Raw genomic sequence first — 24,394 nt, 5'->3', positions numbered from 1 at the left:
TTAAAATACATATGTATATTACAGCTTCAAAATACCTTAAAGAATTATAGAGCTTATCAAGGAAATTTCATGTCAAAACACTTGCTATGCAAAAGTGATTGTTGTTATGTGGCAATTTCACAGCCGTATATGGAAGAAGACAAATGGTCTGTGCATTCCATTTTGTGTCTAGTCTTTCATCATCTAAGAGTGAAGATAAAATACTTTGACATATATATGGGAACTCAAAACTGTTTTCCTCATCAGGGTCACTACTGACATCTAAAGTGAGATCCTCACAGGACACATTGTCTGGTCCAGGTCCTCATCCATTTGATTCAAGCTAATTTCCGCCCCCCCCCCAGTGATTATACTGACCACTAGAGGGCACCAGTAGACCTGCTGCATAATACACTTGATGTTCAGAGTCTGCATGGATTTCTGCATTAAAACTATTTCGACAATAAGACGAAGCCTAGAGACAAAATAGAGAATAATCCTTTCCCAAATATGGGTTAAGAATTAACAGAGTTTTTGTTAAAACAAAATTGCTAAAGGAGAATAGCAAAAAACTGCTTTTAAAATCATGATAACATAAGATCTGAGTTTAACATAGAAAATAATGCCTCCTGGAACTTAAAAATGTAACATTTGAATTCAAAACCTAGACAAGAAAAAGAGACTAGTGTCAGTAGTTTTGCTAAAATTATTGGTGTGAAGAAGTCACATTCAGGACATACCTCCAGCTAATAAGCCTTATAGAAAGAGATACTGTTTGTTGATAGCATAAGTTATGTGAATAGAAACACTAACTTCAGGTCAAAATATGGGCATCTTAGATCATTCCATAAGTTATTCATCTCTGAAGTTGTTCATACATAAGTCAGATAATGTGGGTGACTCCAAAGCACTGGGCCCAGAATGTCAGCTCTCCCATAAAACAGATTATATTTACATTCCACTCATATACAGAAAATAGAATTATTTTAGTCTCCTTTGAATGGCCCCTGAAACTAAATTTCAGGAGTAGATGGACTGAATCTCTAACATGAGGAAGTGATAAGTTATAGAGAAACCACTAATATTTCCCAGAAAAAAAAAACTCAAGAAGTATTTGGCAAATAAGTGGTTTGATCTTTTTCTGGATTAGAGTATATTCTCACTCAAAATAAAATGCTATCCTAAACTAGAATAGGATGATAACAGACTAGATTAAGGCATGAGACCCAGTGTAATGGGCCTTATCTCTGTCTTCTCATCTGGATCCCCAGCGTAAGCAAAGTGGGCTCTCTGATTAAATTCCGGAGGAAAGTGGAAACTTACTGCTCATATTAGGAAGTGGGGATTACTTGAATTCACGTGTGTACTTCTTCACTCTAGGGTGGGGTGTAAGTAGTGCTTATTTGCCACAGGTTAGTCTTTCTAATTTTAAAATATTTTACATATAGTGTATTTTGATCATATCCTTTTCTCCTCCTTTAACTCCCCCGTGATCCTCCCCCTCCAACTAAATGTTTTATTTTCTGGCTCAACACACCTCCCTCCCTCCTTCCCTCCCTCCACCGCCCCCTCCCTCCCTCCTTCCCTCCCACTACCTCTGCTCCCTCCTCCTCTCCCTCCTCTCCCCCTCCAGAACAAAACTAAAAGGTCAAAATAAACAGCCAGTGAGACAAAATATCAAAACAGAAGGTACACACACACAAAAAAAAATAGAGTTGAATTTGTGTTGACTGGGCATGGGTTCTGGAGTGTGGTGATAGACCTGTGATACTCAATTATGTTTTTAAAACTTGCCTGCTACATTAAAAGCTCTTGTTGCATTCTCTTTTCTCTTAAAACATTATTGATGATATTGTGTGTACATATGCACATGAGATTGAGTGGCTTCTGGTGGTAACATGGACATATGTGTTTCTTTCCTCTTCCTCTCTAGGAGACTTATGACGCCAATCATGTATGCTGCCCGAGATGGTCATACTCAGGTTGTCGCTCTGCTTGTGGCTCATGGAGCAGAAGTTAACGCCCAGGATGAGAATGGTTATACTGTGAGAAATGCTTTTCAGTGTGGCTTCTGTTTCTGAGACATTGCTACTTTGCTATTATATCAAGAACCTACACAAATGGGTGGTTTGGTTTGGTTGATGTTTACCCTCGAAGAGTTAAGAAAGTTGTAGAAGGCTTGGCCTGGTAAGAACACTGTGATGGGCAGAGCTTACAGAGGAAGGCACTCTTTGACCCTTGATAAAAGAGCCTGTAACACACAAAAAAACCAGGCCTCAGGAAAATGCACACAAATTCTTTCCTAGAAAACATCTGTAGTGGCAGATAAGTTCTTTATTCCATGACATTACTTAACTGCGTAAAACAGTGTTTGGTTCAGTAAAATCCGTAAGTACAGCTGGACGTGTGTTTACATTCTATTGTGCAGTGAGGAGATTGCATCACTCTACTAATTAGCTATGCTCTCCTTTTTACTGTGCCATAAATACCGGTGAAAATATTTCTTATCTTTCTCACATGAAGCCCTTTTTAAACAGTCTTCTTTCCCACACTTACAGGCCTTAACATGGGCAGCACGGCAGGGTCATAAAAATGTAATTCTGAAGTTGCTTGAACTGGGTGCTAATAAAATGCTACAGACCAAAGATGGCAGGACACCAAGCGAGATCGCAAAAAGAAATAAACATATCGAGGTATTTACCTGGGAACTTTCTGTGTCATCATTTCATCATGTAGAATTTTTATGTTACTTGTCACAGTTTCTAAGTATAATAATAGCATTTTGAGCAATTATTAATTACTTGAGTTTTTATTCTACAATCAGGTAATGAAACTTTGTTTTGTTAGAATATTCATTTTTAAATCAAAATATTAGTCACTTAAGTGATATGAAAAGATAGCAAAGCCTTCTTCTGTCCCTAGACGTGACACTGTCACAAGCATAGACTGCTTTGAGAGGCACACTTAGGGTCTGTCCATATGATACATACTTATGCAGAGTGCTGCTACAGTAAGGATTGCCTTACTATTTATAAATAATTGTCTAAATGCTTTATCTCATCTGGAAAGTATTAATTGTTATCCATGATTTTTGAATTTCTAAATCAGTGTACTTTTATTGTTATTTTAAGTGAAGGAAACATTTACTTGATTTTGCAAAAGTTTTTTTCAGGATAAAGAGTTATAAGTTTTTGAACTACTTACCTTATTAGAATTTTTCTTCTAGATAGAAAAAATAATATGTTCACCTTTTCAGTATAAGGGATAATAATAATGTTAACTATATTTGAATGACTCGAAACTTATTTTCAGATCTTCAACTTTCTTTCTCTGACTCTAAATCCATTGGAAGGAAAACTTCAGCAGCTAACCAAAGAAGAGACCATTTGTAAACTGTTGGCCACAGATTCTGATAAAGAAAAAGATCACATATTTAGGTAATATATTTGAGCTTAACAGAATGCATATAAAATACATGCTTTATTACTTATAGTACATTTGGCAAGTTATATAAGATATGTGATATTTCAGATGTTAATAAGCATTTTAAAATGCCATTTAGAAATGTCTGGATTTTAGATGCTTTGTTCTCTAGAGTTTAGAAGAGTTTTATTTAGTTATTTACTTAACTAACTCTGACTTTAATATACATTTTTAGTAGAATATCAAATTTTACTTTAAAGAGACTCAAGATTGTATTTATATTCAAACTTGTTTGTTTTAGATCTTATTTTCTAGTTATTTTTAATCATCTCTCTGGTTTTAAAAACTAAAAATTTGAAAGAATAAATTCCTGAACTTTGTTGTTCAGTACATGGCTACAAGCCAATTCTACTTACTACATTTAGAGTTACCACCTATTTATGTTAATTGCATTAAAAGATATTTTTATTTGCTACATTTCATGACAAATACATACTAATGAATATTAAAATCTAAGAAAAGATGAGCTGTTATTACCACCCATGTTTTCCCTTTCTTTGCTTAAGAAACTTTGTTTTGGGTTGGGAATGTAGCTCACTGCTTAGATTATGTGAGCTCTGAGTTTAATTTTTCAGCTTTAGAAGGGAAGGGTAGAAAGAAAGAGGAAGGAGGAAGAAGGACAGAGAAGGGGAGAGAGAGAGAACCTAGTTTGTTCCTTTGATGCAGCACTTAAATGTTCTGTGTAAACTTATACATAGTTCTGCCGGGATTTGTACTTACTCATTCCCATGCCTGCTTTTACTAGACATGCACATAAATTACTGTGTATGTATCTGTTCTGAAACTGACCTTGCTGCGATGTGTTATAGCCCATATACAGTGTTTGGAGATCTGGAAATATTTTTACATGGCCTTGGACTTGAACATATGACAGACTTATTAAAGGTAAGATTTCATATGAAGCAGAGTGAGTTTTATATATGCATGTGTTTATACTTAGCATAACATGTTATATTCAAATAAAATTAAACTTTACTCTTAAGCATGCCATTCATTTCTCCTTCATTTTTAGACTACCCTATTTTACTTATAATAAGCACTTCAAAATTGTATTAACCTAGAAATTTATATAAGTAAGAATCTGCCTGAATTTCACAATTTCTATCTTATAAATCTATATACATTTAAGCCCTATATTTACAGTTGTTGCTCTGTGTGTGTAAGTAATACTAGAAGCATGATTTTGAACCAGAAAATCCTGTATCAGATATTTGATCCGACTATTAGCTGATGTATGTTACTTAAATATCATTTTTTTCTCTAAGGACTAGTATAGATTGTCCTGAAAATTAGGCTGGATTATATACCAAGAACTATGTGTTTTAAGCATGCATTGTGGGTTCTGAGTAGATGGCAGTTGTTACCAGATAGGTAAGGATACTGAAGCAAAGGACTTAAGACAAATTCTCCTAGGAATATGAACATTGGTGCAGATATTTCAGAGTTGGATTCACTGTACAGTGCTGAAACTTCTATCTGAGGAAATCTTTGGTCAAAACTCATGTGATTGATAGTTTAGTCTAATCCCATCTGAAAATTAAATATTCATAGATTATAATTTTTGTCGAGAAGTTTCTAGAACATTCTCTTTTTTTCTAAGGAGACATGGGTGCTAGCCATTTTCTTTGATTCTGGGAACCTAGATACTATGTGCTTTTGCAAGTATATACTATCTAACTAGTGATGTATGTAGTTTAAGCTACATACTCTCTGAACACCCAGAGGTATTTGAGAAAGTTCAGTGACAGCTTACTTTCCTGCTTTGCCATGAGTTGTTCACACTGAATAGTGGTGGGATTTTTGTCTTTTGTGCAGGAAAAGGATATAACTTTAAGACACCTTCTGACCATGAAGAAAGATGAGCTTACAAAGGTTAGTATCACTTATAAAGTGCCAGGTAGATTCCTTGATGTTTTTAAACTTGCACATTCTTTTATTTTCTATTTTTAAAACTCTGTGACTTTGTAGACTGATCTTTTGTAGGTTCTTGGTTAGAGAAAACACTGAATTACTAGGTGTATATTGTACCTCAGCATTAAGTTGTAGGTTTTTGGTTAGAAACAACAGTGAATTGCTAGGTTTATATTGTACCTCAGCATTAAGTTGTAGGTTTTTGGTTAGAAACAACAGTGAATTGCTAGGTGTATATTGTACCTCAGAATTAAGTTGTAGGTTTTTGGTTAGAAACAACAGTGAATTGCTAGGTTTATATTGTACCTCAGNATTAAGTTGTAGGTTTTTGGTTAGAAACAACAGTGAATTGCTAGGTNTATATTGTACCTCAGCATTAAGTTGTAGGTTTTTGGTTAGAAACAACAGTGAATTGCTAGGTTTATATTGTACCTCAGCATTAAGTTGTAGGTTTTTGGTTAGAAACAACAGTGAATTGCTAGGTTTATATTGTACCTCAGTATTAAGTTGTAGGTTTTTGGTTAGAAACAACAGTGAATTGCTAGGTGTATATTGTACCTCAGTATTAAGTTGTAGGTTCTTGGTTAGAAACAACAGTGAATTGCTAGGTTTATATTGTACCTCAGTATTAAGTTGCTTGAAACCCACTTACAGTCTTAGAGCACAGGGCTTCCTAATATTGTTCTTATATCTTAACTAGTCTGCTGCTCACTTGCAGATGGGAAGTGGATTTGTAAACCAGGCTACTTTGAAGTAAAAGATGACTTTTAATGTGGGCATAGACATTGTCTCCTAATTAGCACTGATTGTGTTATCACAATCATCATATAAATATAATTTATAATTCAAATATAGGTGTGGGAAGTTTTAGAGGAACTTCAATAAGGAGGATATTTTAAAGTAATGATTTTGCTGTATGAACACATGAGATAACTGAAATCTACACTAGCACTAAAAACCAAAGTAACATTCTACTTAACTAAATCCAGGAAAGAAATTTACTTTAACATTGAAGGTAAAATATAGGTAAAAAAATTTAATTCTCACTTATCATTAATAACACCCTAAACAATATTTTAGAGGAAAGACTGTATGTTTTTTAATGATATTTTAAATTATAATTAATAATAGCTCTTTGAGTTAATAATCATAGTTATCATTTTATGTTGCAAAAAATGACTATGATTAATTATAGACCTACCATTTAATGGTATAACTTTGTTGAGGTATAAGCAAATAATATATTTAAGTGCATTATTTTCCAATATTTGTCTATTTTGCAAGATATAGATTCATCTAGAAAAATGACATTAGTATGCTCAAATATAAAATTGCCTGAGTATAACTATCTTATGAACCTTTAAATTATTTTTCCTTAGAATGGAATTACAAGTAAAGATCAACATAAAATTTTGGCTGCTCTTAAGGAACTAGAAGTAGAAGAGATAAATTTTGGAAAGTTACCTGAAGTGGCAAAGTTGGAAATCAGGTAAAATTGTCAGTTTACATTAATATTAATTGTAACCAAGTATTCTTTTTTAGTTGGTGCCTGAGTATTTGATTTAATGGTACTGTTTTCCCAGGAAAAGGAGTTTTTATATATACAGTAGTCTGAACAGACGCACTTTATAAAGTTAATGTTTATAAAATTATTTTTAAAAGAAGCAAAACATTGCATCTTGTTAATTTGCCTAAAAACAATTTGTACTTCTTTTTTCTTTGCATCTTGCTAAATATCATCATGTAAGTGATATAACATTTTCCCTAGCATAATTTCTCAGTCCCTTTAAATCATGTTAGATGTCAAACTGAAAAGTATGGAACTGGAATTATATTCCAGTTGGTAAAGGGAAGGGCTTTCTATGCAGACATGAGGCCCTGAACTCAATCCCTTAACAAGCCAGTCTCCCCCAGACACAGGCATGTAATCCCAGGACTGGGGAACCGTGGCAGGCAGAGCCTTGGAGCTCTCCAGCATAACTGACTCAGAGAGTCCCAAGCTACAAGATCCCTGTCTTAAAAGAACAGATGAACAAACACCTGAGGAACAATGTCTGCGGTTGCCATCTGGCTTCCGTATGACGTGCATGTACACATGCATATACACACAGACACTCACACGGATAAAAAGGAGAAAAGAAAACATTTTCACAACAGCTACAAAGAAAACATTTCTCTTAGGTTCATCTGCATTTCAGTCTCACTATGTAGGAATTGTATCTAAGTTTACAAGAGGCATTACTCTTAAGTTTTTCTTTGTGCTTTACCTAGTATTGGTGTTGGAGTGACAGTATCACAAAATGATTAGGGAATTATTATTCTTATCTCTTTTTCTAGACGAGGTTGTGCAGACTGGTGTTGATTTTCTTTAAACATTCATGTAGATTGCTCCTTTGAAACAGTCCGGCCTGTGGTTACCTTAGGGTGTGTTCATCAGGGTTGCATCGTCATTGCCAGCTACAGAGCTGTTGAAGCTATAGCCATTTTAGCTTGCCTTCATATTTGTCATTTGTGGTTTTCAAAGATGTGTTCCATTAGTGAGTGGTTGAATCCACAGGCATACAGAGTTGGTGTTCTTCCCTGCTGTCCTTTTGATACCTGCATACTCTATTATAAGGTCTCTTTTCATTACCAATATTGATGCCCCCCATCTTTATCTCTATTAGTCTGGCTATGGGTTTGTTCATTTTTAGATAGACACTCCTTTTAGCTTAATGTTTGTTTCTTTGTAGGGGTCAGGTTTGTGAGTGGCAGTGTGTATGTGGGAGCAGAGGACATCTTATGGGAATCAGTCTTCTCTATCATTGTGCAGGTCCTAGAAGTTTGAACTCAGGTCATCAAGCTTGGTGGCCTGTGCTTTACCCACTGAGCCATCTCACCAGCCTCTAGGACCTTCTTTTTGTTTCCTTATTGTTTTTAATTTCATTGGCTTCTGCTGTTATTCTTATTGTTCTTCCTTCTGCCTGCTTTGAATTTATTTATATATATTAATGAGACACAGGTCTAGTATTTCTCCTTCACTCCCTTCCTTTCTTTGAGGGACAGGATCTTCTGTAACCTAGTCTTACCTCTGACCCTCAGACTTCCTCCCCAAGTGCAGGACTATAGGTTCAGGCCACCTTTTATTACCTAAGCACATGGCCATTTCCATTTTCCTCTCAACATGGATATTAATTGAATCTCACAAAAAAAAACATTCTATTGAGTGTATTGTTATGTGTATTGTTTTTTCTTCAAGGCTTCGTGTTTATTCACTATTGTCTAATAGTGCATCCTTTGATTTAAATATGTTTGGAACTTCCCTATTGATTAAAAGTTTGTTTGAGCACAGTAACTAAGTGATAGACACAAAGAATAGGTAGAATTTAAATATAGACTAGAAAATATGAAAGACTTTTGCCTTTCAAATTATATGATTAACTACTGAGTTCATTTTGTAAATATTTTTGTATTTCAATATTACCTATATTTAAAAGTAAACACACAAACTTTTGAAATCCTAAATATTATGTATTATAATCATTGTTTTCCTCCCAACAACTTGGTAATTTTGAACGCCTATTTAGCACTTCCATCAAATAACCATGCTGTGAGCCTTTCTGTGCCCTGGGAAGAGTACTCGCCTACCACGCTGGCTCTACTTCTGTGGCTTCCTAAGTTTCATAGTGTAGCTGTGGCTCAAACAATTTTCCGTATTGTTTTAGAAATTCCTTCCAAGAAACTATTTGTATGATCCTGATTTCTCAAACACTATTAAATAGTCCACATTATAAATACTCTTCCCAATGCCTTGCCTCCATATAGTAGGAAGGACTTAAGTATTTGGTGTAATCATTTTTAGGCGATACCATAGCTCCTAAATATTTAAATGCATGATGGAGGATCTTAGTGGTGATATTTTTAAATCAACAACCTTTCTTAAATATTTCTGTTGATTTAACACTAATTCTATTAAGCAATATTCCAGGTTCTAAGTAACTAACTTGCAGATTGGAATAATCATTGTTACTTATTTTTATGGTAGTGGAATTGCCTATATGAATGTATTTGTAGGCTTTAATAGACCTAGAAAATATAGAAACATGAATGGCTCACTTACTAAAACCATTGAATCTTTTTAAAAATTAAAAATGTCAGGAACCTATTCCAGGAATGTGACCTTGTTATTAAATCCTGGACTGTGTTTATATGGTTGTAAAGACAAGGTTTTGTTTCCCATTTGTTCAGAGTCATCCTTTAGAGAAGAAATTAGTCATTAAGTCATAAGAAAACTAACAGCAGAAAAAGTTGAATTGATTGATTATAATCTCCTGATAATTTTATTTCAACAATTAATCCTCTGATTTATTTTGAGATACTTCTTGTGTGTGTCAAATTTCTAAAATAATCAAAATATAACAAGAATCCACATATACTGTTCATTTACTTTTTTATGCCTTGGCATGTTTGTAGCATTTGAAATTTAAATTTAAACAATGGTTTTGAACAAACTACTCAGCATTCATCAATCTCTCATCAGATATTTTCTCTGAACTCTCAGCTACCTAAAATTCACTTGGATATGTCAAGGTGTCTCAGAACTAAGATCATCAAGAAACTAATACATCTAAAAAATCTATATAGATCTAATGTTTTATGTAAAATGCACTCTTCATGTCTGTTATTTCGAAACATTTTTAAATTGCAATTTCTGAACAACAACAGAGAAATGGTTGGCTTAGATTGCATAAACATGTTTTTTCTTTGATTAACATTATTTTGAAATATAATGTCATGGAAAATGTTTATAATATGTTAAAGGCATAGTATAAGCTGGCATATTAAATATAATATTAGTTGTAGAAATACTGGAAGAAACTGTAAGAAAATATCCTAGTAGAAATGGTGCTACTTGATCCCACTAAAATCAGGGACTAGACAAGGCTGCCTACTTTGCCCTACCTATTCAGTATTGTACTTGAAGTCCTAGCCAGAGCAACCCGACAACAAAAGGAGATCAAGGGATACAAATTGGAAAGGAAGAAGTCAAAATATCACTATTTGCAGATGATATGGTAGTATATATAAGTGACCCTAAAAAGTCCACCAGAGAACACCTAAACCTGATAAACAGCTTCAGTGCAGTAGCTGGATATAAAATTAACTCAAACAAATCAATGGCCTTTCTCTACACAAAGGATAAACAGGANGANAAAGAAATNAGGGAAACAACACCCTTCACAATAGTCACAAAAAATATAAAATACCTTGGTGTGACTCTAAGGAAGTGAAAGATCTATATAACAAGAACTTCAAGTCTCTGAAGAAAGAAATTGAAGGAGATCTCAGAAGATGGAAAGATCTCCCATGCTCATGGATTGGCAGGATTAATATAGCAAAAAAAAAAATGGCTATCCTGCCAAAAGCAATCTACAGATTCAATGCAATCCCCATCAAAATTCCAACTCAATTCTTCACTGAATTAGAAAGGGCAATTTGCAAATTCATCTGGAATAAGAAAAAACCTAGGATAGCAAAAACTATTCTCAATAAAAGAACCTCTGTTGGAATCACCATGCCTGGCCTAAAGCTGTACTACAGAGCAATTGTGATAAAAACTGCATGGTACTGGTACGTGACAGACAGGTAGATCAATGAAACAGAATTTAGGACCCAGAAATGAACCCACACACCTATGGTTACTTGATCTTTGACAAAGGATCTAAAACCATCCAATAGAAAAAAGACAGCATTTTCAACAAATGGTGCTGGCACAACTGGCACTTAGTATGTAGAAGAATACGAATTGGTCCATTCTTATCTCCTTGTACAAAGCTCAAGTCTAAGAGGATCAAAGAGCTCCACATAAAACCAGAGACACTGAAATTGATGGAGGAGAAAGTGGGGGAAAACCTTGAAGAAATGGGCACAGGGGAAAAATTCCTTAACAGAACAGCAATGGCCTGTGCTGTAAGATCAAGAATCGACAAATGGGACCCCATAAAATTGCAAAGTTTCTGTAAGGCAAAAGACACTGTCAANAAGACAAAAAGGCCACCAACAGATTGTGAAAGAATTTTTACCAATCCTAAATCTGATAGGGAACTAATATCCAATATATACACAGAGCTCAAGAAGCTGAACTCCAGAAATTCAAATAACACCATTAAAAAATGGGGTACAGAGCTAAATAAAGAATTCTCAACTGAGGGCTGAGAAGCACTTGAAAAAAATGTTCAACATCCTTAATCATCAGGGAAATGCAAATCAAAATGACACTGAGATTTCACCTTAGTCAGAATGGCTAAGATTAAAAATTCAGGGGAAAGCAGATCCTGGCAAGGATGTGGAGAAAGAGGAACACTTCTCCATTGCTGGTGGCATTGCAAGCTTATACAACCACTCTGGAAATCAGTCTGGCAGTTCCTCAGAAAACTGGACATCGTACAACAGGCAGATCCAGCAATACCTCTTCTAGGTATATACCCAGAAGATGTTCCAACTGGTATTAAGGACACATGCTCCACTATGTTCATAGTTGCCTTATTTATAATAGCCAAAAGCTGGAAAGAACCCAGATGTCCCTCAACAAAGGAATGGATACAGAAAAAGTGGTATATTTACACAATGGAGTACTACTCAGCTATTAAAAACAATGAATTTATGAAATTCTTAGGCAAATGGATGTATCTGGAGGATATCATCCTGAGTGAGGTAACCCAATCACAAAAGAACTCACTTGATATGCACTCACTGATAAATGGATATTAGCCCAGAAACCTACAATACTCAAGATACAATCTCCAAAACACAAGAAAATCAAGAAGATGGATAACCAACACATGGATACTTCATTCCTCCCCAAAATGGGGAATAAAATACCCATGAAAGAAGTGGCAGAGACAAAGTTTGGAGCTAAGACAAAAGGATGGACCATCCAGAGTCTGCCCCACCTGGGGGTCCATCCCATAATCATCCACCAAACACAGACACTATTGCATATGCCAACAAGAACTTGCTGAAAGGACACTGATATAGCTATCTCTTGTGAGGCTATGCCAGTGCCTGGCAAATATAGAAGTGGATGCCCACAGTCATCTATAGGATAGAACACAGAGACCCCAATGGAGGAGCTAGAGAAATTACCCAAGGAACTGAAGGGGTCTGCAACCCTATAGGTGGAACAACAATATGAACTAACCAGTATCCCCAGAGCTCTCGTGTCTCTAGCTGCACATGTAGCAGAAGATCGCGTATTCAGCCATCGTTGGGAGGAGAGGCCCCTAGGTCTTGCAAACTTTATATGCCCCATACAGGGGAACGCCAGGACCAAGAAGTGGGAGTGAGTGGGCAGGGGAGCAGGGGGAGGGGGGAGGGTATAGGGGACATTCGGGATAGCATTTGAAATGTAAATGAAGAGCATATCTTGTAAAATAATAAAAAAAGAAAATAGAAAATAGTGCCACTTAATATCTTTGAGTGGTTTGTTTGTTTTCAGTTATTCTACAAGTATGTGGTGCTTCTGTTTATAATCTACTAATCATAGATTAAATTTTACATTAATACTGGACTTCAGAATTTTATGATATAGCATATCCTACTTATAAATGTTAAATATGAGCCACGGTCTACATGGTCATTCTTATCATTGAGGAGCTGCAGAGGCTCTCCTCATCGTTGCTCTGAAAGCAGACTAGAGGAACTGCTCTAGACTAGGGCATGCTCTCCATGGCAAGAGAGGAGAAATGGATGCTGCTAACTGACCAGCAGAGACAGTCAGTGCCTCTGTAAGCTCAGAGCAATACTGAGTTTGCTGGGAGAGCGTGTCTCTAGGAATGTCAGAAGATATACCTGTAAAATCGCACAGACAAGGCTGCCCCTAAGCATGAGCTAAATAAGGACAACATCAGTACACATGCTAGTGTGGAGGGGGAAGGTTCCTGAGATCTCAACATCCCTAAAGAACTATAGGCAACTATGAATGCTGAAAGGAAGAGAAATAGCCTTCCTAATTTGTTATCCAAAACCAAATGGTCACCCCTAAAAACATATACAATCAAGTAACATACAGATCAAACAGGTTGTATGTAAGTAGTTAGAAATATATATTTGTGTGTATGTATATAACAGTACTTAATGAAGGAAAAGGACATAAATTTGAGAGAAAGAAAGGAAGGGTATATGAGACAGTTTAGAAGAGGAAAAGGAAGGGGAAAATCATGTAATTACATTATAGTCTTCAAAAAAGTTGTACAGTCTTATGTGCCAAGGTCACATTGTCAATCCTGTGTCACTGTGTAATAAAGTATTCTCTGAAAAGGTGAACATAGTTCACATACACGCACATGAGTTTAATCAAATAATTCATTTACCATACCTTTGTCATATCTGCTTCTTTAGAATTCTTAGAATGCAAACAAATTGCTAGGGCTGCATGCAGAGTTCTATAGGTTATATATTTACGGCAGTAATAGGAGACACCATATATATCCCATGTAACATGAATGGTACTCACTAGAGCTGTGATGTATATAACTTACCTATTGCTATTCAGTGGCAAATTATACGTCAAAAATTATATGTCAAAATAAAAGCTTATATTTTCTTCTCATTTAGTATCTTAGTTACTTTACTATTGCTAAGATAAGACACTGTGGTAGTTTAAATAGAAATGTCCCCCACAGGACCATGTATTTGAACGCGTAGATACAAGGGAGTGGAACTGTTTGAAAGGATTATAAGTGTGTCATTGGGATGGGCTTTGAGGTTTCTAAAGCCCACACCAGGCCCATTGACTCTCCCTTTGCCTATGGATCAGGATTTAGAACTTTCCAGCTCCTTCTCCAGAACTATGTCTGCCTGTGTGCCACCATGCTCCTTACCAGGATAACGGACCAACCTCTGAGACTGTATGCAAGTCCCCAAATTAAATGCTTTCTTCAATAAGAGTTACCTTGGCCATGGTGTCTCCTCATAGTAATGGGACAGTGACTGAGATAGACACCATGACCAAGGCAACTTATAAAAAGAAAGTGTTTAATTTGGGCATATAGTTTCAGACAGAATCCCTGAGAGCAGGACAAAGGCACGAAGGTAGCAACAGCTGAGAGCTTAGATCTTCATCCTTGAGTAGGAATGGCACTAGTCTTTTGGAACCTCAAACCCTGTCTCCAGCAGTACTCCTTCCTCCAGCAAGGCTACATCCCTTGATTCTTCCAAGATCTACCATATGAGCTTATGGGGGCCATTCTCGTGCAAATTACATTTAATAAGACTAACTTTGCAAGTGATACTGTCTTCTTATTTTAAATAAGTTCCTTACTGTCTTCAGAAAAAGTGCTGATAAATTTATATTAGGTATCCTGTCTATAGTCTTATAAGTGGTATCACTTGATATTTTGGATAATTCTCAATAGATACTTATTTCCTTGAACTTCTTATATTAAATGTATATGTCATTGATGAATTACCTGTTGAGTACTTATTGATAGTAAACAAAATTCAAGTATCAGAAGAGCCCTAACCACTAAGTTATATGTGTACTGTATGCAAATATTACATAGGCAAAAATCAACACAAGTAATCACTCTTGCTCTCTGTATTCTCTCTTTTCTAGTGTAAAAACCAGGTAAAAGTCAAGACACACAGTGAAGAAAAATATGGATAACACTTTTATAAATACCGTTTTTATTGGTAAATAAAGCAGTAAGACCTTAAAAATCCATATTTTCACTTTGGTTTTAAAAGGAACTAAAAAGATAAGGTGGACCAAGCCCATAATTCCTGTACTTGGGAGGTAGGCACAAGAAAGTCAGGAGTTTCCACGTATCCACAGCTCCACAGTGAGTTCCAGACCATACTAGTCTACCTGAGACCAAACACAAAAGAGGAAGGAAGGGACCATGAAGTGGGTATCTGGATAGATAGAGTGAGTGCGTGCTCTGTATTGTTGTTTTCAGCCTAATAGCCAACAAGCTTACCTAAAATGAAAATGCTGTATACATACTAGGAAGGGACTGGAGAGAGCAGTGCATTCTTAGTTTCATTGGACGCCAACACTGTTTTCTTTTTTTATTGGTTATTTTATTTATTTACATTTATTTTTATTAGATATTTTCTTTATTTACATTTCAAATTTTATCCCCTTTTCTCATTTCCCCTCTGAAACCCCCCCATCCCATCCCCCTCCCCCTGCTCACTAACCCACCCACTCCCACTTCCCTGTCCTGCCATTCCCCTACACTGGGGCATCGAACTGTCACAAAGGCCAAGGGCATCTCCTCTCACTAATGTCCCACAAGGCTATCCTCTGCAACAAATGTGGCTGGAGCCATGGGTCCTTCCATATGTACTCTATGGAGTACTACTCAGCTATTAAAAATGATGAATTCATGAAATTCTTAGGCAAATGGATGGAACTAGAAAATATCATCCTGAATGAAGTAACCCAATCACAAAAGGACCCATATGATATGCACTCATTGATATGTGGATCTTAGCCCAGAAGCTGGGAATACCCAAGATACAATTCACAGACCACATGAAGCTCAAGAAGAAGGAAGACCAAAGTATGGATACTTCAGTCCTTCTTAGAAGAGGGACCAAAATACCCATGGGTGGAGATACAAAGTGTGGAGCAGAGACTGAAGGAAAGGCCATCCAGAGACTGTCCCACCTGGGGTCCATTCCATATACAGTTACCAAACCCAGACACTATGGTGGATACCAACAGGTGCTTGCTGACAGAAGACTGATATAGCTGTCTCCTGAGAGGCTTTGCCAGTGACTGACAAATACAGAGGTGGATGCTCTCAGGCAACCATTGGACTGAGCAGAAGCTCTCCAATGGAGGAGCTAGAGAAAGGACCCAAGGAGCTGAAGGGGTTTGCAGCCCCATAGGAAAAACAACAATATGAACCAACCAGTACCCCCAGAGCTCCCAGGGAGTAAACCACCAACCAAAGAGTACACAAGGAGGGACTCAAAGCTTCTGCCACATATTTATTTACATTTCAAATGTTATCCCCTTCCCAATTTTCCCTCCACAAGGTCCCTATGCCTTCCTCCCTCTATATCTATGAGGTTACTCTCCCACCCACCCATGCCTGCCTCAGCATTCCCCTATCCTAGGTCATCAAACCTCCACAGGACCAAGGGGCTCCCCTCCTAGTGATGCCAGATAAGGCATTCTTCTGCTACATATTCAGCTAGAGCCATGGGTACCCGCTGTGTACTCTTTGGTTGGTGGTGTAGTCCCTGGGAGCTTTATGGGTTCTAGTTAGTTGATGTTGTTACTCCTATGGGGTTGCAAACCCCTTCAGCTCCTACAGAGCTGAACTAACTTCCCCATTGGGGTCCCATACTCAGTCAAATGTTTGACTGTGTACATCTGTATATGTATTGGTTTGGGTCTAGCAGAGCCTCTCAGGGTACAGTTATACTGGATTCCTGTCAGTAAGCATTTCTTGGCATCAGCAATAGTGCCTGGGTTTGGTGTCAGCAGATGGGATGGATCCCCTAGGTGGAGCAGTCTCTAGATCACCTTTCCTTCAACTTTTGCTCCACTCTTTGTTCCTGCATTTCCTTTTGACGGGAAGAATTAATATTTTTGAGGTAGGTGAGTGCATATCAAGTGAGTTCTTTCGTGATTGGGTTACCTCACTCAGGATGATACCCTCCAGATCCATCCATTTGCCTAAGAATTTCATAAATTCATTGTTTTTAATAGCCGAGTAGTACTCCATTGTGTAAATGTAGCAGTTTCTGTATCTATTCCTCTGTTGAGGGACATCTGGGTTCTTTCTAGCTTCTGGCTATTATAAATAAGGCTGCTATAAACATAGTGGATCATGTGTCCTTGCTATATGTTGGAGCAGCTTTGGGGTATATGCCCAGGACTGGTGTAACTGTGTTCTCAGGTTGTGCTATGTCCAACTTTCTGAGGAACTGCCAAACTGATTTCCAGAGTGTTGTACCAACTTGCATTGTACCAGCAATGGAGGAGTGTTATCTGAGTTTTTGATCTTAGCCATTCTGTCTGGTGTGAGGTTGTGGAATCTCAGGGTGGTTTTGATTTGCATTTCTCTTATGACTAAGGATGTTGAACATTTCTTTAAGTGCTTCTTGGCCATTTGGGATTCCTCATTCTCTGTTTAGCTCTGTACCCCATTTTAATAGGTTTTTTGGTTCTCTGGAGTCTAACTTCTTGAGTTCTTTATATATTTTGGATATTATCCCTCTATTGGTTGGAGGGTTGGTATAGATCTTTTCCCAATCTTTGGATTGCCATTTTGTTATATTGACAGTGTCCTTTGCCTTACAGAAACTTTGCAATTTTATGAGGTCCCATTTGTCGATTCTTGATCTTACAGCACAAACCATTGGTGTTCTGTTCAAGAATTTTTCCCCTGTTCTCATGTCTTCCAGGCTTTTCCCCACTTTCTCCTCTATAAGTTTCAGAGTCTTTGGTTTTATGTGTAGTTCCTTGATCCTCTTAGACTTGAGCTTCGTATAAGGAGATAAGAATGGATCAATTCGCATTCTTCTACATGATAACTGCCAGTTAAGCCAGCACCATTGTTGAAAATGCTATCTTTTTTCCACTGGATGGTTTTAGCTCCTTTGTCAAAGATCAAGTGACCATAGGTGTGTGGGGTCATTTCCTGGTCTTCAGTTCTGTTCCATTGGTCTACCTGTCTGTCTCTGTACCAGTACCAGGAAGTTTTTTATCACTAGTGCTCTGGAGTATAACTTGTGGTCAGGGATGGTGATTCCTTCAGAAGTTCTTTTATTGTTGAGAATGTTTTGTTTGGTTTTGTTTTGATAATCCTGGGTTTTTTGTTATTCCAGATGAATTTGAGAATTACTCTATCTCTATGAACTGTTTTCTTCTCTGTGTGTGTTGGTTTGGCTTGGGTTTGGGTTGGTTTTTTGAGACATGGTTTCTCTGTATAGCTTGCTGTCCTGGAACTCAGAGATCCACCTGCCTTTCTCTCTCCCAAGCTCTGGGATTAAAGGTATGTGCCACCACTGCCTGGCAACAGCACTGAGATTTGTTTTTTTTTTTTTTTTTTCTTCATTTACATTTCAAATGCTATCCCAAAAGTTCCCTATCCCCCGCCCCCCCCCCCCCCACGCATCCACACCCACTACTTGGGCCTTCCCCTGTGCTGGGTCATATAAAGTTTGCAAGACCAAGGGGCCTCTCTTCCCAATGATGGCNGATTAGGCCATCTTCTGCTACATATGCAACTAGAGATTCGAGCTCAGGGGGTACTGGTTAGTTCATATTGTTGTTGCACCTACAGGGTTGCAGCACCTTCAACTCCTTGGGTATTTTCTCTAGCTCCTCCATTGGGGACCCTGTGTTCCATCCAATAGCTGACTATGAGCATCCACTTCTGTGTTTGCCAGGCACTGGCATAGCCTCACAAAAGGCCGCTATATCAGGGTCCCTTCAGCAGAATCTTGCTGGCATGTGCATTAGTATCTGGGTTTGGTGGCTGGTGATGGGATGGATTCCCAGATGGGGTAGTCTCTGGATAGTCCATCCTTTCATCTTAGCTCTAAATTTTGTCTCTGTACCTATATCCTTTCACGGGTATTTTGTTCCTTATTCTAAGGAGGAATGAAGTATCCACACGATGGTCATCCTTCTTGGTTCTCTTGTGTTTTGCAAGATGTATCTTGAATATTCTAAGTTTCTGGACTAATATCTGCTTATCAGTGAGTGCATATCTAGTGACTTCTTTTGTGATTGGGTTACCTCACTAAGGATGATATCCTCCAGATACATNNNTTNGCCCAAGAATTNCATAAATTCATTGTNTTTAATAGCTGAGTAGTACTCCATTGTGTAAATGTACCACANTTTCTGTATCCATTCCTCTATTGAGGGACATCTGGGTTCTTTCCAGCTTCTGGCTATTATAAATAAGGCTGCTCTGAACATAGTGGAGCATGTGTCCTTATTACCAGTTGGAACAAAAACTATGCGAAGATCATATGCCCCAGTACAGGAGAATGCCAGAGAGAGGGTGGGTTGGGGAACAGGGCAGGGGGTAGTGTATAGTGGACTTTCGGGATAGCATTTGAAATGTAAATGAAGAAAATATCTAATAAAAACTATGTAATAATTATGGAGTAGTAAAGAAATTCAACATTCCAAATAAATATATAAATAAATAAATAAATAAATAAATAAATAAATAAATAAATAAATAAATAAAGGCACACGCCTTTAATCCCAGCACTCGGGTGGTGGTGCACGCCTATATTTTCTGAGTTCGAGGCCAGCCTGGTCTACAAAGTGAGTTCCAGGACAGCCAGGGCTATACAGAGAAACCCTGTCTCGAAAAAAAGAAAAAGAAAAAAAAAGAAATTCAACATTCTTGGGACTAAAGACTTGGTTTTCTCTTATACTTAATGCATATTTTAGTCCCAAATGCATATTAGGTAGTAAATATTTTTAATCTCTTTTTAAAATGTATAGTCCGATTGGTAGAATGACATAAATTACTTTTAACTGGTTTCTATTGTTTTGTTTTGTTTTGTTTTTCTTTAGTGGTGATGAGTTCCTCAACTTTCTTTTGAAATTAAATAAGCAGTGTGGCCATTTAATCACAGCTGTGCAGAATATCATTACCGAGTTGCCCGTAAATTCTCACAAGGTATTTAAGTAAGAGTTGCTCTGTGAAAAATAGGAGTGTGGAAGAACAGGCTGGATAAGGGCATGATAACTCGTTAGGCAGTTCTGATCTGATGAAGTTCTGCTGGTGGTTCAGCATGGGAACTGAAGTGGTCCATGTAAATATTCTCTTGTACATGGAATTGATCATAGAACCTTCAACCCTGAGCCTCAAGCAAAGGGGGAATAAGTCAAGCCAAAATCTAAACTAATCTCTGTATTGAATTTGTCATTTGTTGTTAATGATGATTTAATTGATTAAAATAGAAACTGTTAGGAGACCCAAGTGAAAGAGGAAACAAAAGAGCATGTTGAATGTTGATTAAAAATTATATTGACATAGAGTTTTTTCTTAAGAAAATTTTAAATAAATAATGACTCACAAAAGCAGACTTTTTGAGTTTTTGTTTTGTCTGTTTTGTTGTACACTATAGACTCTATAATGAAAAAATTTTAAACAACTTTGTTTTCCTATGGTTAATGTATATTACCATTCTGAGAATAATGTCATTTTTAAATTTTTGGAAAATTATTTATTCACCACAAATATTATTAATATTAATTTTTATACATAAGTATGTATTTAAGAAATTCATATAGCAAGCTAATTCAAATTGTTATATAAAATGACTGACTTACTTTTGTTACCAAGATTTATTCTGAACAAAAAGTCAATTATATAATTTAATCTTTTACAGTATCTGATAATCTTTGTGCATATCAATTTTGAAAGACTAGTTCCACTTTTTTGATGTAACTTTTGGAAATATCAACAGATAGTACTGGAGTGGGCTTCTCCCAGAAATTTTACTTCAGTTTGTGAAGAACTGGCTAGTAATGTTGAAGACTTGAATGAAGAGGTCCGCAGACTGAAGGAGTTGATTCAGAAGGTATATTTATACACACACACACATACAGTTAACATTGCATGCTTGGAAACGGGGGAGAAATTTCACAGCAAGATGTTGGGAAGTCAGTCGGTTTTAACAAAGACAGCCAGTAGGACACAGAGGATTGGTAAAAGGACAGTTTCCCAAGGGAAAAGGGTACATAAGGAGTTGTTGGGTGTTAAAGAAGGATTTGCTGAAAGGATATGTGCTCCTCATCCTTCTCCTTAGCAACCCGATGACAGTCTTTCTAGAGTTCACTAAACATAGCCTCGTGGGAAACTGCTTTCCAGCCCCTTTCAAATAGTCTGGCCAGATGGCCACGGACCATAAAATAGTGATGCCTCTGGTAAGAGTTTATTCCAAACCTCTATGTGCCATAGTATTCTATACTAGGCCGACACTATATTTTATATTCTATAATTCAAATTGGAGTATAATTCAGGGGTAGCGTGTGTGCTTAGTGAGTGCATGCCAGCCCCTTAGTTCAATCCTCAGCACTGAAAAAATAATGTGAAGCCAATGGAAAATAATTGAAAACATTTCTTCACTTGTTCACTTGTTAAAGAGAGAAATTACACTGTTACTTATAACTTCATAAATGCAAAAAGGGCAAATGAAATGCTGACTAGCTCTGCTAATGAGGTAGGATTGGCAATGTAGTATTTATTCCTATTGGCCAAACTCTATAGCACGTTTTAGAATTAACTATTTGTAGAATGTGAACATTTTTATTGTCTTTTTATTTATATAAGAGCAGCATATGTGTGGATTTAAAGGCAGGTAGTTTTTCCACTTTTAAAAATGTCGGTACTGACATGCAGGCTAGTGAAATTGCCTTTATTGAAACTGTAAAATAAAGGGAAAGACACTCTGAGTTTCCTTTTAAAAGAATCACCTCTGAGTCTCTGTTGTTTACTTCATAAATTTGTTATCTGCAAAACTTTTGTGACACATCTTAATTATATAGTTTCAGCCTAAGAATCATTTAATATTTTTACCAATATTTTATCAAAAGAATTTAAGAGCAAACTTTATATTCAAAGTAATTTGTCATCTCCCTTAAAATATATTTGATCAACAGAAGTCTTTTAATCATTGAACAACATTGTGAAGCAAATTCTATATTAGTGAGAGGAGGATGCTTAAACAGGAAAAGGAGTGGTGCATTTCAGCCTCAGAAGCAAATGAGCTCCTTTATGGAAGAGGTGCTGTGAGAGTTGTGTTCTGTGTGACACTTGCTTGCTGTGTGACGTTCACTCACCAGATGAAGGGAGTGTCTCACAAGCTAGAGAGCCTGGGCTCACTGATAGCACAGGGTTAGAGTACATGCATCCTCACTTCCTCCTTCACAGCTAGAACTGAGGGAATGTGGGAGTAACTCAACTCAGCATAATATTCTTCTTGAGAATTCAAGGAAAAGTAGAAGATGTGTGTATAGAAGTTTCTTTGAAAGCATGGTTTTAAGTGTAGAAAATTCCTAAAAGCATAATTTGGCTTTTTAAACTAAAACCTGCTTGTAGTGTGGCAGTGAGATGTAGTTAAGAGAGAAAGAACCAAAGTATACTGTGTCAGATAAAATTAAGAAGCATTGCTTTAAAATTCCTGAACCTAAAACATGGTATGATTAGCTATCATATTATTTCATTTAATAATATATACCTGTGAAAAGAACCGGCAACCATTTTTTTTACTACTTAGGTAAATAATAGCAAGTGAATAGACTGATATTTCTAAGCTATTCTTACATGAAGAGATTTTGTTGTAATGAGATTTTTTACTCAGAAAATCTGAAAGGCCTCCATTTTGGGGACTATGTTGTCATGCTCGCTTAAGTTTTTGATAGCTTAAAATTTCCTAATAGGAACTTTGCAAAGAAATATACAAGGTATCACAGATAAGCACTGAGGTCCCAAAGCAAGGATAGGAAAGGTCAAGGCTAGTCTTTAACACCACATCATTCTCTTTCAAACCAACACACTGACAACTCTTGTCAGAAAGGGTCATTGTTTAATAAGGGAATGACTGTCTCAGGATTCAGTAAATGGAGCATCAGTGTCAAAAAAGAATCTGTTGCTGAATGAAGCCATTTGGAAGTTAAACCAAGATTACAGTATTAATGAGATTAGCATCAGAGTCTATTTTTGTACTATAAATTTGAAATTAATTTTGCAGACTTCTAAAATTAAATATTTACACTGTAGAATTTCAAAGGCATTATTCCTACTATTGTTGAAAATATTTCTATCATCACTCCAGCTCAGGATGTTTCTAGTAAATATCACTCTATGAATGTGTCCAGTTCTTTTTATCTTTTAAAGATCTTTTGCTTTCTGCTTATTCTCTCTCTCTTGACCCACTACAGCAGCTATCTCTCACCTTTTCCTCCCCACCCCCATTGACACACACACTGGTGGGAGGCTTCTTTGCAGAATATGCCACTGTGAGCGTTTAGAAGCAGTCTAGGAAGTCGACTTTCATTGCTGGAAGCTGCTCAGACACATCTGTTGCTGCGGTTACATTGCACTGTCTTCTGACTTTTGCTCCTAATCTTCTGCTGTAGACTTCCTATAAGAAGGGCTCAGTCTTTTATGGAATACTAATTCAGTTTAATTCAAAAGCAAATAAACCAATTATACCTTATAGATGAAATAGAAACTTTAAGTTGAAATGAAAGGAACATTGTCTCATGACACTAAATCACCATTTTTAAATGTGATCATCTGTAAAATTATTTACTATTAATGTAAATGTAATAATGATCTGTGAAAGACACTGGCAAAGACATCATGTTCACTTTAATCTGTCATGAGGTTTTCAGTTTCTTCCATCTAAAACTAGTGAATTACTATGAACTTTGTTTTTCAAAACAAATGTTTTCATTTTTGGTATGGTATATACTAACTCTAGTTTTCCATTCTAAAAATTAGATGCAGAATGAGCGAGAAAATGATCCAACTCATATCCCAGTAGTAGAAGAGGTCTCTACATGGAAGACTCGAATTCTGAAGAGGTCAGCAGTTACAGTATGTGGATTCGGGCTGCTGCTTTTCATCGGCAAGCTAACTTTGCAGAGAAAATAATAGTAATATTTACTTAAGTTCTGTATGTACATCTTATTCTGAGTGTCCTAGCATGGCTTCTAATCATTTGTGGTACAGCATAGCTTTATTTCCTTGCCTGTACTCCAAAGGAAAAATTATGATAACATAAAGTACAGTTTTCCTTTAGAACGTGACTTCAGTTTGAATTATATAGTTTATTACATTTTTATGTTCCTTTCAATCAAGAAATAAATTATGGCTAATTCTTTCATTTGAACCTGACTAAATCACATGCAAAATAAATGTTTGGTATTCTTTACATTCAGAGAAAGTGTACTCATTTGTCATTAAAAAATGCTTAGAATATTTATAAGTTGATATTCTTTTAGGCCTTATTCCCTTCCATCATTATATAATAAAGATCA

At 36.6% G+C, this 24,394-nt stretch overlaps 1 protein-coding gene across 2 annotated transcripts in view; it reads left to right on the top strand.

Annotated features, from left to right (window-relative positions):
- Positions 1-24,155, top strand: part of Asz1 (ankyrin repeat, SAM and basic leucine zipper domain containing 1) — a 52,804-nt gene extending 28,649 nt beyond the window's left edge. Inside the window, exons 5-13 of one of the 2 annotated variants that reach the window (XM_021191401.1) lie at positions 1,913-2,024; positions 2,538-2,672; positions 3,292-3,416; positions 4,272-4,347; positions 5,278-5,334; positions 6,753-6,862; positions 19,916-20,021; positions 20,815-20,928; positions 23,856-24,155. In XM_021191401.1, coding sequence (XP_021047060.1) covers positions 1,913-2,024; positions 2,538-2,672; positions 3,292-3,416; positions 4,272-4,347; positions 5,278-5,334; positions 6,753-6,862; positions 19,916-20,021; positions 20,815-20,928; positions 23,856-24,008 — 988 coding nt within the window. In that variant the 3' untranslated portion in view covers positions 24,009-24,155. Of the gene's footprint in view, positions 1-1,912; positions 2,025-2,537; positions 2,673-3,291; positions 3,417-4,271; positions 4,348-5,277; positions 5,335-6,752; positions 6,863-19,915; positions 20,030-20,814; positions 20,929-23,855 lie in introns of both variants that reach the window. The other variant, XM_021191402.1, reaches the window with a different exon arrangement.
- Positions 24,156-24,394: the final 239 nt, after the last annotated feature.

Source organism: Mus pahari, chromosome 2, assembly GCF_900095145.1.
Source record: "Mus pahari chromosome 2, PAHARI_EIJ_v1.1, whole genome shotgun sequence".
Lineage (NCBI taxonomy): Eukaryota > Metazoa > Chordata > Mammalia > Rodentia > Muridae > Mus > Mus pahari.
This window is presented reverse-complemented; position numbering and strand designations above follow the sequence as displayed.